At 43.4% G+C, this 16,952-nt stretch overlaps 1 protein-coding gene across 1 annotated transcript in view; it reads left to right on the plus strand.

Annotated features, from left to right (window-relative positions):
- GAS2 (growth arrest specific 2) overlaps positions 1–16,952 on the plus strand; it is a 160,550-nt gene that overhangs the window by 27,148 nt on the left and 116,450 nt on the right. The window contains exon 2 of the mRNA XM_056851518.1: positions 123–284. Coding sequence (XP_056707496.1) covers positions 143–284 — 142 coding nt within the window. The 5' untranslated portion in view covers positions 123–142. The remainder of the gene's footprint in view (positions 1–122; positions 285–16,952) is intronic.

A 16,952-nucleotide genomic window follows, 5' to 3' on the forward strand; every position in this document is an offset into this window, starting at 1 on the left:
TTGTCTGGCATCTTGCATCCTATCCTTGTATGGAATTTGAACCATTTGCACCGAAAATCATACTATAAATGCCAACATTCATGCAGGATACTAACATGTTTTTTTCTTCTTCCACAAAACAGGAAGCACCAGTGGATAAAGGATGTGCACTGCCCTTAGCCCAAAGGCCCGAGGCCCGGGCCTCTCAGATATGCATCAGTATAGTCAGTGGCTGGCCAGCAGACACGAGGCAAATTTATTGCCAATGAAGGAGGATTTGGCATTGTGGCTGACAAACCTGCTGGGTAAGGTTATTTTTGTACACTGTTATTATTTCCAGAACTTCCTGGGTAACAGTAAAGAATTCAGGTTTTGTTTCCAAAACCAGAAACATAAAGGCGTGCTTCACATAAACAATTAATCTGCTGGGTTCTATCTTGTCTCCTTTCCTATTCAATATGTCTGCTAGATGAGATCATTGCAACGGCCTGCACATCTGTGTATTCATAGCAAAAGTAACAGGTGTTTTGGTGTGGTGGGATTGTGCATTCCCCCCCCCCTGGCTTTTTGTTGCAAGTTATTAAATGTTAATATTCTGTGAGCTGTGTGTCTATTCTGTGGTGGTGATAATGATCCAGTGGGCTCAATTCTCTGTCACCATTGTGCTCATGAGATTAGGGCTATTGAAAAAAATTCGGTAAAGTTTGGCTTCGGCAAAATTCGGCCCTTTTAAATTTGGGATGTGCTGAAGTCCGAACTCCCCCGCTTCAGATCCGCGAAATTCGGCACGAGATCCGGAGTTTAGGGGAAAATTCGGGGGGGGGGGAGGAAAGAGCCCCCCGCGCGCCTTCAGGGAAGCCCCGTGAAGGCGCACGGGGGGCTTTTTAAACAGATCTGTGCCTAACAGCTGTTAGGCACAGATCTGTTTTCCCCCCGCGCGCCTTCACAGGGCTTCCCTGAAGTTGCACGGGGGGCTCTTTAAACAGATCTGCGCCTAATGTTAGGCGCAGATCTGTTTAAAGGGCCCCCCGTGCGCCTTCAGGGAAGCCCTGTGAAGGCGCGCGGGGGGGTTATGCTGCTGCGCCGAACCCCGAATTTGACCAATTTATTTGCCGAACACCCCGAAGTCGGGGAATTCAGCTCCCCCATTTCCCACCTTTTTTAAAATTTGGTTTGTCCCGAACCGGAAACCGCCGAATCGGGGGAAATTCAGCAGTTTTTTAGTTCAGGACGAACCGAATCGACAGCTCTACATGAGATGCTATCTGGCGGAGTTTTCCTAGATTGTGAGGAGGTTTCCTGAGAATTTAGACCCAGATATACAGTTAATTATTCAAGTATATGTTGATAGCGGCAAGAGTAATATATGCAGCAAAATGAAAGGCTGAGAACTACCTAGACTTAACTGAATGGAAGAATAAGCTAAATGAATATGCTACCATGGCCAAATTAACTTCTTTGATACATAATAGACCAATATTAGAATTTCAAGAAAAACGGAATATTTTCTTTAATTATGTAGCTAATAATTAAGAATAGACCTAAAGCAAAAGTAGAATAAAAATGGCTAAAATTATGTATGGATTCACAATAAAAACATTACCGGGTATGGAAACACATGAGAAGATAGAGCGTTGCAATTTAAAGAGGCTGAATATTAAGATGTAATTTTAAAAGAAAAAAAGAAAGTAAGCTCCACGTAAACTATAGTATGATGATTGTGTATTTTGTTATGTAATGTTTGTTTGTAAAAGAAATCGCTTTTATAAAAGAAATGTGTGCACAAATCGCTTCCCCTGTCACTACAAGGAAGCTCCAGCTGGTGGTTAAGTGGGGACCTGGCAACCCTATGCATATGCATAACTTCAGACTACATGAAACTTATGTAGCACCAGCATGAGGTGCTGGCAGAAATGGATCTTTCTGCCTTTCCACAGCAGCTACCCACAATACCAAAGAAACAAGGTGAAAGATCAGGGCATCTGTGTGGCCTTAAGCCATGAAAAATGAGTGGCTGCAGTGAGGAGAAGGAAGCGGTTGAGACTGCCCATTCTGCATCTTGCATCAGTGAAGCCTCTAATGCCAGCAACAAAGCTTTATGCAAGTAGAAAGGAGGCACAGGATCAAACTCGGCACGTTTTATATTTTTTGCTGAAATACAAATATTTAAAATCTCTTTTAGTTTTCCATTTGATGTCATTGTCAAGGTCTGTGTATTTCACAATCTCCAAAATGGCATGTAATCCGGCAGACTTTAAGAGTGCAGCATGGTAAAGGTTTTTACTGTCTCAAGGTCAGATAGCGTTTTAAATGTGTGATGATGGCAATAGTGTTGTAAGTGCTGCTCTGCCACCTACAGTCTCTTGCTGCTCTGCTATCTGTAAGGAGACCAGGATATTATCAGCATTTCCTGCTTTTCTTCCTGGGCCATTTTTGGTAACCATCCACCTTATTTCAAATGCCGGGGGCACACAGGGAAGGGCCTCTCTTGAATATCTTGATTGAGAGGTGGGTATATATAAGGACAGAAAGTCTTTTACACCTGGTGGGATGTGATTCATTCTAATTTACTCCACCTTCAACAGAGATGTGAAAGCCCAGAACAAAACCCAGAAAAATTCAGCGGGGAAATCCATTCCCTCCCTTTCCCCCAAGAATCCCCCCCCACACAGTTTTTTCAAGTAAGTTTCAATTCTTCCAACTAAGTTTAGAATGGTGTATTTTATGATGATAGATAAGTAAAAGGGAAGCAAGTATTGTATATATTTTATATCCCTCTCTTCCATTTTTTTCTGGGGGAAATGGAGGAAATTTTGTTTTTTTTTCGTGGCTGCAAGATTTCTAGGAATAAACTTTCAGCAATTGAGATGCTTCATTTTGCACTTACTGAAACTTCCAAAACAGTCTTTCAGGGCTGGCCACCACATAAATCACACTGTAATAGTTAGATAAATGTGCTAAATGCCAACCTTCAGGTACTAGCTGAAGATCTCCCATTATTACAACTGATCTCCAGACAACAGAGATCAATTCGCCAGGAGAAAATGGCTGCTTTGGCAATTAGACTCTATGGCATTGAAGTCCCTCCCCTACCCAAACCCCGCCCTCCTCAGGCTCTGCCCCTAAAACCTCCCGCCAGTTGCCAAGAGGGACCTGGCAACCCTAGTAATAGTCTAGTCTGGATAGGTATGGGTAATCATGGCTATATTGCAAGGTTCATCCTCAACAGACAGTTGCTTTCAGCTGAAGCTATATTATCCTGAGATGGATAAGACATATGAAATTCCTACGAATTGAAACATAGGGTGAAATCCTGACCATTAATTTACTTTTTAAACTTCCTCCCTTTAAGGCACTCTTTAAGGCACCCTTTAAGGCGTGGTGTAGAGAGCCAGTGTGGTGTAGTGGTTAAGAGCGGTGGTTTGGAACAGTGGACTCTGATCTGGAGAACCAGGTTTGATTCCCCACTTCTCCACATGAGCAGCAGAGGCTAATCTGGTGAACTGGATTTGTTTCCCCCCCTCCTACACATGAAGCCAGCTGGGTGACCTTGGGCAAGTTACAGTTCTATTAAGAGTAGGGCTGTTGAAATTTTTTCTGGTAAAATTCGGATTCGGCAAAATTCGGTCTGTTTTGATTCGGGAAATGCTGAAGTCCGAACTCCCCCGATTCGGATCCATGGAATTTGACGCCAAATTCCGAGTTCGGGGAAAAATTCGGCCGAATAAAGCCATTAAAAACACATTTGCGCCTTTCCGCGGCTCCAGGGGGGCATGTTTGGAGGGCCCCATCACTTGGGACCCCCTGCCCCAATCGTCACCAAACCTGGGGGTTCTTGCAAGAATGGACACCTCAAGCTGCACTGAAAGTTTGGGGCCTCTACCTCCAAAAATGCCCCCCCCCCCGGAGCCGCAGAAAGTTGTGAATGTGTTTTAATGCCTTTATTCCTGTGGGCGATTTTGGGGGGAACCCCTTCCAGGCCCCATAACTCAGGACCCCCTGCCCCAATCATCACAAAATGTGGGGGTTCTTGCAAGAAGGGTCACCTCAAGCTACACTGAAAGTTTGGGACCTCTACCTCCAAACATGCCCCCCAGAGCCATGGAAAGGTGTGAATGTGTTTTTAATGCCTTTATGGTTATGCTGCTGATTCGAAGCCCCCGAATTTGCTGAATTTATTCGGCGATCACCCCAAACTTGCTGAATTCGGCTTGTTGTTTTCCCGCCTTTTTTTAATTCAGTTCCATCCGAACTAGAAACCGCCGAATTGGAGAAAATTTGGCTGTTTTTCGGTTCGGGATGAACCGAATCAACAACCCTAATTAAGAGCTCTCTCAGCCTCACCTACCTCAATGGGTGTCTGTTGTGGGGAGGGGAAGGGAAGGTGATTGTAAGCCGGTTTGAGTATCCCTTAAGTGGTAGGGAAAGTCACCATATAAAAACCAACTCCAACTCCTCCTCTTCTTCTCCTTCTTCTTCTCCTTCTCCTCCTCACATTGATTTGCTGTCTGAGAAAATCTCATGTCTTTGCCATGGAGCCTCTGCATGTTGCAGAGCACCTGGGACACTTTCTAGGTCTGAGTTTCAGTTGATGTGTGCTCTCAGCTGCTTTTCCTTGGCGACTGAGAGTGGCCTAGAAAACAGCCAACATTTCCCTGTGATTGCATTGCTGGGAACCAACGCTATGGGTGGACAAGTTATCTGTTGGTGAAGCTTCCATAGATTTCTCACCCCCCCCTTTGTGTCTGCACATGTGGAGTAGGGCATCTGCTTTTAGGCAATCTGGGATGGCGTGGGGAGGTTGCACCATCTGGGAAGGATCCATAGTGTCTGCTGGTTGGGGAAACATTTGTATCAAAGGCCTTTCCCTAAGTTTTGACTGAAAATTATCTAAATAGTGCTGCTAATAAAACATGTTCCCCATTAAATATAGGGGTTTACCAACCCTCCCCATACCTATCTCACCTGTGTGATCCCTCACAACGTAGAGTTATTTCTCTGGCTAGATTTAATGTTTTGCCATCTGCGCTACTTGAAGGCAGATTTCGGAAAATCCCTCTGTCTGCCAGGCTTTGCCCCTGAGATAACAATTGTATTGAAACAGTTGCTCATGTCTTATTTTATTGTAGTTTCTATATAGAATCTCGCAATGATCTATTAAGCCCCCTGTTGATTGATAGACAGAATGTCCCAGATTCTTGTAATGTTTATTGAATAACCATTCACCTCAAATATTGGAGACGGTGGCAGTTTTTTAAGTTTGTTTTAAAAGTCCGCCAAACAATTAATTAGATGGTATTATCAACAAACAATGTTATTTGATGTAACTGTCTACTATTTTTTTAAAGGGCACCTTTTAATATTTCCATTCCTTTCGTATCCTTTTGTATTGTGTCTTTTTATGCCAATAAAGGAATGATTGATTGATTGACTGAAAATTATTTCCTGAATTTGATCATGCTTGTGAGGAACCACAGGATATGTGGGAACATGAAAACTATTGTGTTACTGGGAGAAAACAATGGTTTTGCTTCCAGCTGGTAATAATGTGCTAAATGTGCAAGACACTGTTTTTTTTGTAAGTAGTTTTTATTCTCACTCTTCTACCTAATCCTTCTTCAAAATAAACACTCCCTTGTCAAGGCCCAAAAAATATCACTTTATGGGTGAGAAACTGAGACAAAGTAAGGCAACAATTTATTTGATACAACCAGGAACTCATATTAAATTCCAGGGTGGGTCCTCCAATTGTACAGAAAATTAAATTATAAGCCAAATATCCTCTTTCATAGGATATCCTCTTTCATAGCTCTTTCACATTATAGTTTAATGTAGAGGATGACTTATGGGGATGTGGACTGAAAAGAAGTGCAGATGTTTTGTTAGAAGAAGTAATGCGCACTGCTAGCAGTTCAAAGCCCTGGGACTATTTTAGGAGGTTTGTGAGACTAACTCTGTGTAGCGATTCATTGTGACACATTAGCTGGGCCTGGATCGTGACAAGGGAAAAAAAAGCACCCATGACTCTCAAAAGCCTTGACTGAGTCATAAACTAGTAATGTTTAAAGAAGCCCTTGTTTTCTCCCTTTTCTTTAGAATATAATGAACATTAGTTTCAGGAGTAACATCAGAGTTTTGTAGACTGAACATTGAATATGCAGTTTTAATATTAAATGAGGAACTTGTACTGATCACTGAGAGAGCAAGGCAAAGTCCCATTTGCCCTTTTGAAAGGTTTTGCCCTTTCGTATCTGAAGAAGTGAGCTGTGGCTCACGAAAGCTCATACCCTACCAGAAAATATTTTTGTTAGTCTTTAAGGTGCTACTGGACTCTTGCCCTTTTCTACTACTGCAGAGCTAAGGTGCTCACTCTTTTCTGAAAAAAGGGAGGGAGTCTGTTTCTGGTAACCTGCATGTTCAGTAGCTGTTTTTGACTCTGGGAACCTGAGGGTTCAGAGATGCCTGATCGCTTGTGAAACAACTCTTGTGGAGTGACAGGAAGAGATTGGGAGGAAAAGGACCCTTTCTCAGGTCACTGAAAGGGAATAGGCTCTGGGAAGGAGATATTCCAGATATGGGGTTTTGTTAAGGGATTACTGTCACAGAAGTGGGGTAGATCTATAGAGAAAACTGGGAGAGAGATTTGAGGAACAATCTCCATATTTCTTTGTTCCCTGTGGGCAGAGAGATTGTATAATCTCCATACTTCCCTGTTAGCTGGGCAGCAGGGTCTGAATAGGAACATCTATAGGAAGTTCTGTGAACTGAATTTGAGAACTTAATTTAAGAACTGTAATTCTGTACTAACTAAGCCATCTAAGATCTATGCCTTCTCTGTAGTAAAACCTTTAAACTAGCTTTGTTTCTATGCCTTCCCTACCTACCGTTTCCCCTCTGTTACTTGGTTGTTAACTTGAAAAAGCCTCTGGTGTCTCATTTCTACTGAGGTAAAATAAGTAAAGGGACCAAGAAGAAAAATTAAAACTCCAATCAAACATTTTGAAAAGCAAAATATTGTCGAAGGCTTTCATGGTCAGAGTTCATCGGCTCTTGTAGGCTATCCGGGCTGTGTGACCATGGTCTTGGTATTTTCTTTCCTGATGTTTCGCCAGCAGCTGTGGCAGGCATCTTCAGAGGAGTAACACTGAAGGACAGTGTCTCTCACTGTCTGCTTTTTGGAAAGCAGTCTCTCTCTCTCTCTCTCTCTCTCTCTCTCTCTCTCTCTCTCTCTCTCTCTCTCTCTCTCTCTCTCTCTCTCTCTCTCGGTGCGCACAGATCTTAATACCAGTGTTGTGCAGTGGTTAGAGTTTCAGCCTAGGATGTGACAGATCCAGGTTCAAATACCCAGTCTGCTGTGCAGGATCATGAATGACCTTGGCCAGTCCTATATCCTCAGCCTAATCTACCTCATAGCGTTGTTGTAAGGATACAGCGGAGGAGGGAGAATGATAGAAGCTTCTTTGAGGCCTCATTGTGGAGAAAGGTGGAGTATAAATGAAGTAAGTAAATAATAAATATAGCTGAAGATGGAGGGCAGATAAAAGGTAGGTTGGTCGGGGGTGTTAAGGACAAAAGGAAGCAGGTAAAGGGTGAGGATCTAGTGGTTGTCAGGAAGAGGAAAAGAGAAAATATGGGGAGTGAGTTGTCCTAGAATAGTCCTTGTGGGTTTCTCATGATGCAACTAGGCCTGGCTGGGCTGGCCCAGTGGCTGACAGTACACAACTTGACCAGGGAGAGGTTGCCAGGAATGGGGAAGGAACTGAAGATCTGGGAGAAATAAAGGTAGGTTGGCTGATTGGTAGGAAGGAGGCAGGAAAAAGGGAGAGATATGGGGGCTTTCAGCAAAGGGAAAAAGAAATTAGTGTGGGAAGGGAAAATAGGATACCTTGTGGGTTCCTTGCTTGTCAATATAGCTAATTCTTAACATAGCCAAATCTGTGGACACTTAATCTAGAGACTGGAGCCATATAAAGACAAGACAGATCTTTCTTCAAAACTGAAAAAGAAAGCCCCAGGTTTGCTGAAAAATCTGAAATCTAAAAAACAACAACCACAAACCTGGGGAGACTAACTCCCCTGCTCCCCCAAAATAAGCAGCACCTGTAGCTTTAAGAAACAAATGTCCTCTGTAGCTGCTACTAGGCCATTTTGTGACTTGAAAAGGTACCAGTGAGGGAAATGAGTGCCTCAGGCCACTATATTGTGGCCCTGATCAGGATTGTAACCTGCTGTATTTTAAATCACTTTAAAATAACAGGGCTATCCACAGGTCTGATCTGTGGATGTTATCATGTCTGGTTTGGCCTTTAGTTACTTCTCAGTGGCAGGAGCCAGTTAGTACCTGCTATATTACCTCCCTAGCTGCTGCCACTTTAAAAAGAAACATTAGTTCTGCTGTTCTCTGTGTGCATTCATGAGTGTGCTAGGTGTCCATTCTCGGATTTTCTAACAGAGGAATCTCAGCAGAGGAAGCCAATTTACAGTTCCTAGGATTCTAGGAAGCAATGACAGTTCAACTGGCATAAGACTCATACAAGGTTGTTGGGTAAGTATGTCCATAGATACCTGATCAAAAATGTAGGCAGATCTGTCGACAATACTTTTCTTCCTGTTCTTGTGTCCTAGAGCTAAATCAGATAGTTGCCTGGGGACTACAGAGGTAGAGAACACTTTGGATTCTGCTAGCTGCCAGAGGTCCAGGGAAGACACCACATGCAGGGAAGGCCATGGAAGGAGCAACTTTGCTTCCCTTTTCCCTGACAGAAAGCACACTGTGCTCAACTGCCAGTTGCTCTGAGACTGCAGAAGTGTGGTAAGGTTGTTCTAGTTTCTGCCGCCCACCTAGGTTTGCCAGCCTCCAGGTACTAGCTGGAGATCTCCTGCCATTACAACTGATCTCCAGCGACAGAGATCAGTTCACCTGGAGAAAATGGCTGCTTTGGCAATTGGACTCTATGGCACTGAAGTCCCTCCCTTCCCCAAACCCCGTCCTCAGGCTTCACCCCAAAAATCTCCAGGTATTTCCCAATCCAGAGCTGGCAACCCTACGCCCACCAGACATCCAAGTGATGCTGAGAAGGGGTTTGTTCCCATGCTTGAGCTGTATTGAATCTGTTTATTGTAAGCTGCCATGAAGACCATTTCAGCACATGCTGTGGTTCTCTAAATTTCAGACAAGTTTGCTTTCAAGTGACTGTGTTTGGGATTGCAGCCTAAAGTATTTCAAGGTGCTGTTTTAAGGGCAAAAAGAAATGCTGTTTTTTACAGCTAAAACCTGCATAATGAAGGATGATGTACATAACGGATGATGTACATAACATATTTTTCATTGGATACAGATGTTGAGTGAAAAATTCATTCACTCTGCATTAAGCACTTTGTCTTGATCTACAAAATGCAATTAGCAACTTGTTAATGTTTGTCAGCTTTGAAAATAATATAAGTGGTTCTTTGACGCTGTTGATAGAAGGATTTCTCTCTGCATCAAATTAAGTTGTTTTTTAAACATATTGCTCTGACGGTTAATACAAATCAGCCAATAAAGTCGAATAGGACCATAAATCATGAAACAGGATATTAATTTAAAATAATGACTACCTCACTCATGCTTGAAAGTGTTAAAAAAATGTGTGCTAAATTAAATTTCATTTGTGACTACTACACCAGAAAATGTTGCAATGTTATTTATGCATATTTAAAGCTGTGAGCAGATCTAGATTCAGTTAAAATATTAACGTCTGTTGGAAAAAAGAAACAACTCTTATAAAGGACACTTTTTAAAAAAAAACTGAGGAATGTTGAAAAGGCTCTTCCTGTGCTCTTAGTTTCGTGCTTGCACATCAAGTCTGAGAAACTGGCAAAGTGACTACCTTCAAAATGCACACACATTATCCCAATGCAATTCCTGCTATGCAGACCTTGTCCTGGTCAGAATCTGTGCTGTCATACATGAGCTGTATCACACAATCTCTGTTCTATAAATCCATATGTTCAGCCAATCATCGATTGTGCATGGACATTGTAACATGTGATACAGAAAGCAGGTGTCTACAGAACCAGATCTCATAACCTGTAGGCACATAACCTGATCTAATTATCCTTCTGTCTTAAAAAACAGATGGGAGGTGTTGTGTGTGTGTGTGTGTGTAAAGTGCCTTCAAGTCGCAGCCAACCTATGGCGACCCCTTTTGGGGTTTTCATGGCAAGAGACTAACAGAGGTGGTTTGCCAGTGCCTTCCTCTGCACAGCAACCCTGGTATTCCTTGGTGGTCTCCCATCCAAATACTAACCAGGGCTGACCCTGTTTAGCTTCTGAGATCTGATGAGATCAGGCTAGCCTCTCAGAACAGCACTGGACACAATGGGGGGGGGGCTACAATGGGAGGGAGTATTGGTGAAAATGATATAAAAATCAGTCTCCTGGCTGCCTCCACCCACACAAGGAACAAGTGCTTTTCTGTGATGTTGGATCCAGTCCCATGTCTATGAGCAGTGTGTTAAGCTCTATGGTGCAGTTGAGCAGTCATAGTTGGTGGTGGAGACCAATGTGTGAAAATGTTGCGGGGATTTGCGCACTACATGGAAGATGTACAATGGATGCAATATAGATGTTCCTTCAGAATTTCTGTCTGAGCCTGAACATATTAACCCCTTCTCATTATGAATAATTGTTTTTGATATGTGTGTGTGTGTGTGTGTGTGTGTGTGTGTGTGTGTGAAGTGCCGTCTAGTCGCAGCTGTCTTATAGTGACCCCTGGTGGGGTTTTCAAGGCAAGTGATTAAGCAGAGGTGGTTTGCCATTGCCTTCATCTGCAGAGTCTTCCCTGGAGGTCTCCCTTCCCTGCTTAGCTTCCGCGATGTGACAAGATCATGGCTATACCATGCTTCCTTCCCTCCCTTTTTTTATATAGTACCATGTCACTTCTTCGCAGAATGTAGTTAAAGACAAATTGCGACTGCTGTATGGAAAGTTTTTGTCTTATTTGGATAGCAAGCAGAGGCATTGCTATGTCCTGTGTAGACCTTGGCAGTAGAAGGTGTTTCAAGAAGGGGCCATTAGGATAGGTGGAACAAAGCAGCAATCTAAGTGTTAAATCTGAGGAGGCTGAAGCAAGCTATAAAATTTATTTAGGGAGGATCTCTGGAAAAAAAAATTATGCCTGATCTGCATTCTGTATGAATCCAAATTTATATTTATTGTGCAAGCAAGCACATATCTTTTCTGTCATGTTTCTTTATTTATGATGTTCACCATTCAACTGGTAAAAAACAAGCAGAACTTGTTTGGGTGGAAATGAAATGTCAAGTCTGTTACTTTTGGTAAATCTATTTTTGATCTGGAACAGCTCTGAAATGTTGGATGGCAGGTTAAAAGAATGTCTGCAATGTTATAGCACTCATTTACTTTTTGGGTATAGGCTTGGGGCAAGTTGCACTTTAGAAAGACACAAAATCACATCATAAAAATATTGTTGTCAAAATTAAAATAAAGAAAATACACAGGGAAATCATCATTCTTCATTGAAATGCGAATCTGGACCACTGGAACCCAGTACCAGTAGATCAAGAGGTACTGAAAACTTCCAAAAGTTGCCTAGGCACATGTTTGGGAGAATGATTAAGTAAAGGGGCTGTGGCTCAGTGGTAGAGCCTCTGCTTGACATGCAGAAGGTCCCAGGTTCAATCTCCGGCCTCTCCAGTTAAAGGGACTAGGCAAGTAGGTGATGTGAAAGACCTCTGCCTGGAGAGCTGCTGCTGGTCTGAGTAGACAATACTGACTTTGATGGACCTTGATGGTCTGATTCAGAATAAGGCAGCTTCATGTGTTCATGTGTTCATTGGCTATGAAGCACTCTTGAAAAATCTTTGATAACTGAACTTTATTCAGAGATTTATAGCTTGCTTTTCTTTCCAATGGGGATCCAAAGCAGCTTACAACCTCCCCCATCCATTTTATCTTCACAACAGCACTCAGAGAGCAACTGGCCAAGCTTCCACTGCAGAGTGGGGATATTAATCCCAGTCTCCCAGATTCTAGTCTGCCCACCACACCACACTGGCACCTTTTCCCACAGAGATTTCAATCTCACGCTTTCTGCATCCAGAAAGCAGATGAGAACCTCCTATGACTTATTGTAGCTAGGTTTGCCAGCTCTGAGTTGGGAAATACTTGGAGTTTTTGGGAGTGGAGCCTGAGGAGGCTGGGGTTTGGGGAGGGGAGGGCCCTCAGCAGGGTATAATGCCTTAGAGTCCACCCTCCAAAGCAGCTGTTTTATCCAAGGGAACTGATCTTGGCAATCTGGAGATCAATTGTAATAGCAGGAGATGTCCAGGTGCCACCTGGAGATTGGCAAGCCTAATTGGAGTCCTCTCTTCCCTCTCTATGTGAGCTTTTCTTGAGACCACCACAGCTACATGCCTGGCTGATCCTGACAAGCTGAAGTCCTCCACCCCTATCAGTTTGCCACTCTCTTTGTGTTTGCCACATGGCAAGAATAGGAATTGTCCTGCCAGTTGATGACTGGGAAGCCATAAGCTGCTGGGTATGTATAAATGAGGCGCAGGAAGAAGATCGATAGGCTACGGTATGTTGTGTGAGAATCCCATCTCCACGCTCTGCTCAAAGCATGTAGGCAGGGTTAGATCATTTTGATCTGGAAGGATTTAGAAGGCATTTGTAAAAATAAGGTACCATACTTAAATACAACTATATGTGAGACAGCAGCTAATGTGTGTTAGAAAAAATAGAGAGAGAGGTGAAAGTCACGACAAATTCATGGTTCCCTACTTTACCCACCACTGCCAAATACTATTTCAGTGCAGGCTATATATTGTTTGAACTTACGGTTGCCAACCTCTAGGTACTAGCTGGAGATCTCCTGCCATTACGACTGATCTCCAGCCAATAGAGATCAGTTCACCTGGAGAAAATGGCCACTTCGGCAATTGGACTCTATGGCATTGAAGTCCGTCCCCTCCCCCAAATCCCGCCCTCCCCAGGCTCTGCCCCAAAAACCTCCCACCGATGGCGAAGAGGGACCTGGCAACCCTATTTGAACTGCCTGCAGGTCTATGCTGTGGCTTTATATCACAACCCTATGCGCCATTTAGAAATGCAATTTTAATCTGTTAGGGCTGTTTTAACTATTGTTTTATGTCATGTTATAGTTTTATTGTAATTTTGTGGTTTATGTGAGCTGCTCTGAGCCCTCTGTACTGGGGTAGAGTGGGTTATAAGAATGCTAAATAAATAAATAAAAGAAAGAAAGAAAGCAGAATCACGCTCACATATGCTTTTTTGTTGTTGTTCCAAAAGTAATGGACTCAAGCAAAACGCTTGCCTCAGTTTATCCTTTTTGGCATATATGGCATTAGTTAGCTTAATCGCCGTGGCAACGTGCCATATAGTCGAAAGCATGCATCAGCGGAGGGAGCTGTGGTTTTTCTCCATTTTCAAGCAATCGATATATTTGGAGTAAAATGTTTAGAAGGCATGCTTGACAGATGTAAATGATCACAATGGGACGTCTGAGAAGCAGCAGGCCCTAAATAGTCGGTGCTGGCTCATTTTCATACTGTCTGCCATTGAAAATAATGAAGGGAACTGAGGCACCCTGCAAAGTGCTGAACTGGGAGCCACTTCTTGTCCCCAGTTAGCACTCCATTGCTTCACAGGAACACCAGTCCTTCAGTGAAGAGGCAATCACTTTTCTGCGATTAGACTGGAGGGAAGTCTTATAATCTCTTCTGGGCCATTGTCCTGTTCTTCCTTGTTAATTATGGGAAAGATTTTTTTCATGTTTACTTCAAAGCATATTCTGTGTTTAGCCTAGGGTTGCCAACCTCCAGGTACTAGCTGGAGATCTCCTGCTATTACAACTGATCTCCAGCCAATATAGTTCAGTTCACCTGGAGAAAATGGCCGCTTTAGCAATTGGACTCTATGGCATTGAAGTCCCTCCCCTCCCCAAACCCCACCCTCCTCAGGCTCCGCCCCCCAAACCTCCCGCCGATGGCAAAGAGGGACCTGGCAACCCTAGCTTAGCCGCTCATTTAATAAAAATTAACCTTCATAGGAATATTTTAATGGCTTTGCCATATTAATAAATCTGAATATTCTCCAACCATCTTAAGTTTCTTCTGCAAATGTTTATTTCTAGGCTTGCACAATCCTTCTTTTCAGTCCTATCAAAATGCTACTGGATATTGATGCTCCTGTTAAATTGTGTAGGTCAGGGGTTCTCAACAAGGGGGGGAATTCCCCCCCCGGGGGAATTTTAGGGTTCCAGGGAGGGAATTGGGACCACTATTCAGCAAAGTTTGTTGTCCTGTAGATTATATACAATCTGTAAAATTGTAGTTTGTTTTTTTAAATCTTGGGAATGGGGAAAATTATATTCTGAACGATGGTGAAAGGAGGAATGGAGCAAAAAAGGTTGAGAACCACTGGTGTAGGTTCTATTTCAAACTTTTATATTATGAAGGGTGTGAGCTTCATTTCTTTTCATTTATTGCAGTTGTGCTTCACTCTTCATCTGAAAAACTCAGGGTGGTTTTATTGCATGGTTTTAGTTGTGTAATGTGCTTTAAGTCTTGGGGAGAAAGGCAGACTATAAATGAAGGAAATAACTAACTCAATAGCACGATGTTGTCTTCCCAGACAGTTTAAAATGCTCTAGTGGAGACTTTACAAGATAAAACTTTAAAACACGATTGCAATGTCAGTTACTGATTTTTTTAAAAGCCTCAACACAAAGCTGCCTGCACTTGAGCTGTCTCTGATGTTCCTCCCACTTTGTGGATAGGGTTGTCAACCTCCAGGTGGTGGCTGAAGATCTCCCGCTATTACAACTGATCTCCAGGTGACAAAGATCAGATCCCCAGGAGAAAATGGCCACTTGGAAAGGTGGACTCTATGGCATTAAACTCCACTGAAGTCCCTCTCCTCCCCAAACCCCACCCTCCTCAGACTCTACCCCAAAAATCTTCAGATATTTACCAACTTGGAGTTGGCAACCCTATTTGGGGAATGGTCTACTTGAAGAGGCCAGGATCTGGTTACACTGCATAATTTGTTGCTTGTAGTACATTGTTCTTATTGACACTGTTTTTAATTATATTATAATGTACTTAAAATGCTCTAGTGGAGACTTGGCAAGATAAAATGTTAAAATGCTATACTGATATGTAGGGTTGCCAACTTCCTTTTCCTTTTATCCCTTAGAAGCTCCTTGATCAATTGATCTTGAGCAGCATATATCTAGTGTTGGAGGGATATAAGGACTGAAACAAATCTTGCCACTGACAATGTAGCCTTGGGGTCCCTATCACTTAGTAAAAAAGGCATTATGTCAGTCACAGAGGCATTGGATTTGTATATTAAAAGGGGGGAAATATAGTGCGATCGAAGTTCCTCGTAAAAGCGGCATTCCAAAAGGGCATGGGCTAATGAGTCAATAGAGCCAGAAGAGCAAGGACAGATCCTGTCTGAGTATGGTATATTCAGAATTCTGCCCTGCATTACCATAGAAGGGTTAGCATTCAATCTAGCCAAACAAAAAGCTCTACAGAGATGAGGAGTTGTTAGATAATATGTATAGGCAGGCAGACCACGTGGAGGGGGTATTCCGAAGAACTGGGATTAACAGCACGAAAAGTAGAGCTGTTAATTGCCAACTTCCAGGTACAAGCTGGAGATCTCCTTCTATTACAACTGATCTCCAGCCTACAGAGATCAGTTCATCTGGAGAAAATAGCCACTTTGGGAATTGGACTCTATGACATTGAAGTCCCTCCCCTCCCCAAATCCCGCCCTCCTTAGGCTCCACCCCAAAAAACTCCCACAGATGGCAAAGAGCGACCTGGCAACCCTACCGATATGTCATTTTTAAAAAGTACCCCCCCCCCCAAGAGCCCTCTGGTTATGCCAGGGGCAGGGGAGAATGGAATCTGTGGAGACTGAGGCAAAGAAAAGGCAGGGGGAAACTCAGACACTCCATTGCTTCTGTGACTGCCTCTGTAGCCCTACCTAGTAAAAGTTCAACTGTTTATTTTTAAGAATTGGCAGGTGAGTGCATTTGCAATGCAACACCAAATCAATATAACTAATTCTCAACGTGGCCAAATCTGTGCATATTTAAGTCCAGAGGCTAAAGCGATGAGCAATCAGGATAGCCCATTCTACAAACTTCACAAAGGCTCCAGGTTTGCAGAAAAATCTGAAATCTAAAACAAATAAACAAACCATGGGGAGTTTAAACTCCTCCAAATAATAGCAGCAGCGCCTGTAGCTTTAAGAAACAAATGTCCTGTGCGACTGTTGCTAGGCAACCATATAGTATTCAAGCCTTGAAGGCTTGGTTTCTTTCAGGAAAAGGCAAGCCTGTTTCTAGGGCTGTTTTGGCTTTTGAAGGAGATTTACGGGGCCAGGCCAGGCAACAACCACTGGATAATTTGCTACCACCCGACTTGCATTACTCACCCAGGCCTGCCTGCTCACAACTGTTCAACTACAGCCATCACATGAAAGCCAGTGTGGTATAGTAGTTGGAGTTTGAGTCTAGGATCAGGGAGACCCAGGTTCAAATCCCCATTCTACCATAGTGCACACTGAGTGGCCTTAGATCAGTCACGCAATCTCAGCCTAACCTACCTCCCAGGTAGGGTTGCCAGGTCACAATTGCCCACCAATCCAGTGCCAGGCTTGGAAGAGGGGATCGCATGCACACGCCGATGCGATTACATCACTTCCAGTTTACACCCGGGAGTGCCGCGTCGCAACAGGCACTTCTGGATGTAAACCAGAAGTGACGCGATTGCGTTGGTGTGGCTGCGCGCACACGATCCCTGCCTCAGCTCTGCCCCAAAAACCTCCCTCTGGAGCCGAGGGGGGACCTGGCAACCCTACTCCCAGGGTTGTTGTGAGGGTAAAATGGAGGAAAGAAGAACGATGTAAGCTGTTTTCAGTCCCCATT

Source organism: Euleptes europaea, chromosome 6 (assembly GCF_029931775.1).
Source record: "Euleptes europaea isolate rEulEur1 chromosome 6, rEulEur1.hap1, whole genome shotgun sequence".
Classification (NCBI taxonomy): Eukaryota; Metazoa; Chordata; class Lepidosauria; order Squamata; family Sphaerodactylidae; genus Euleptes; species Euleptes europaea.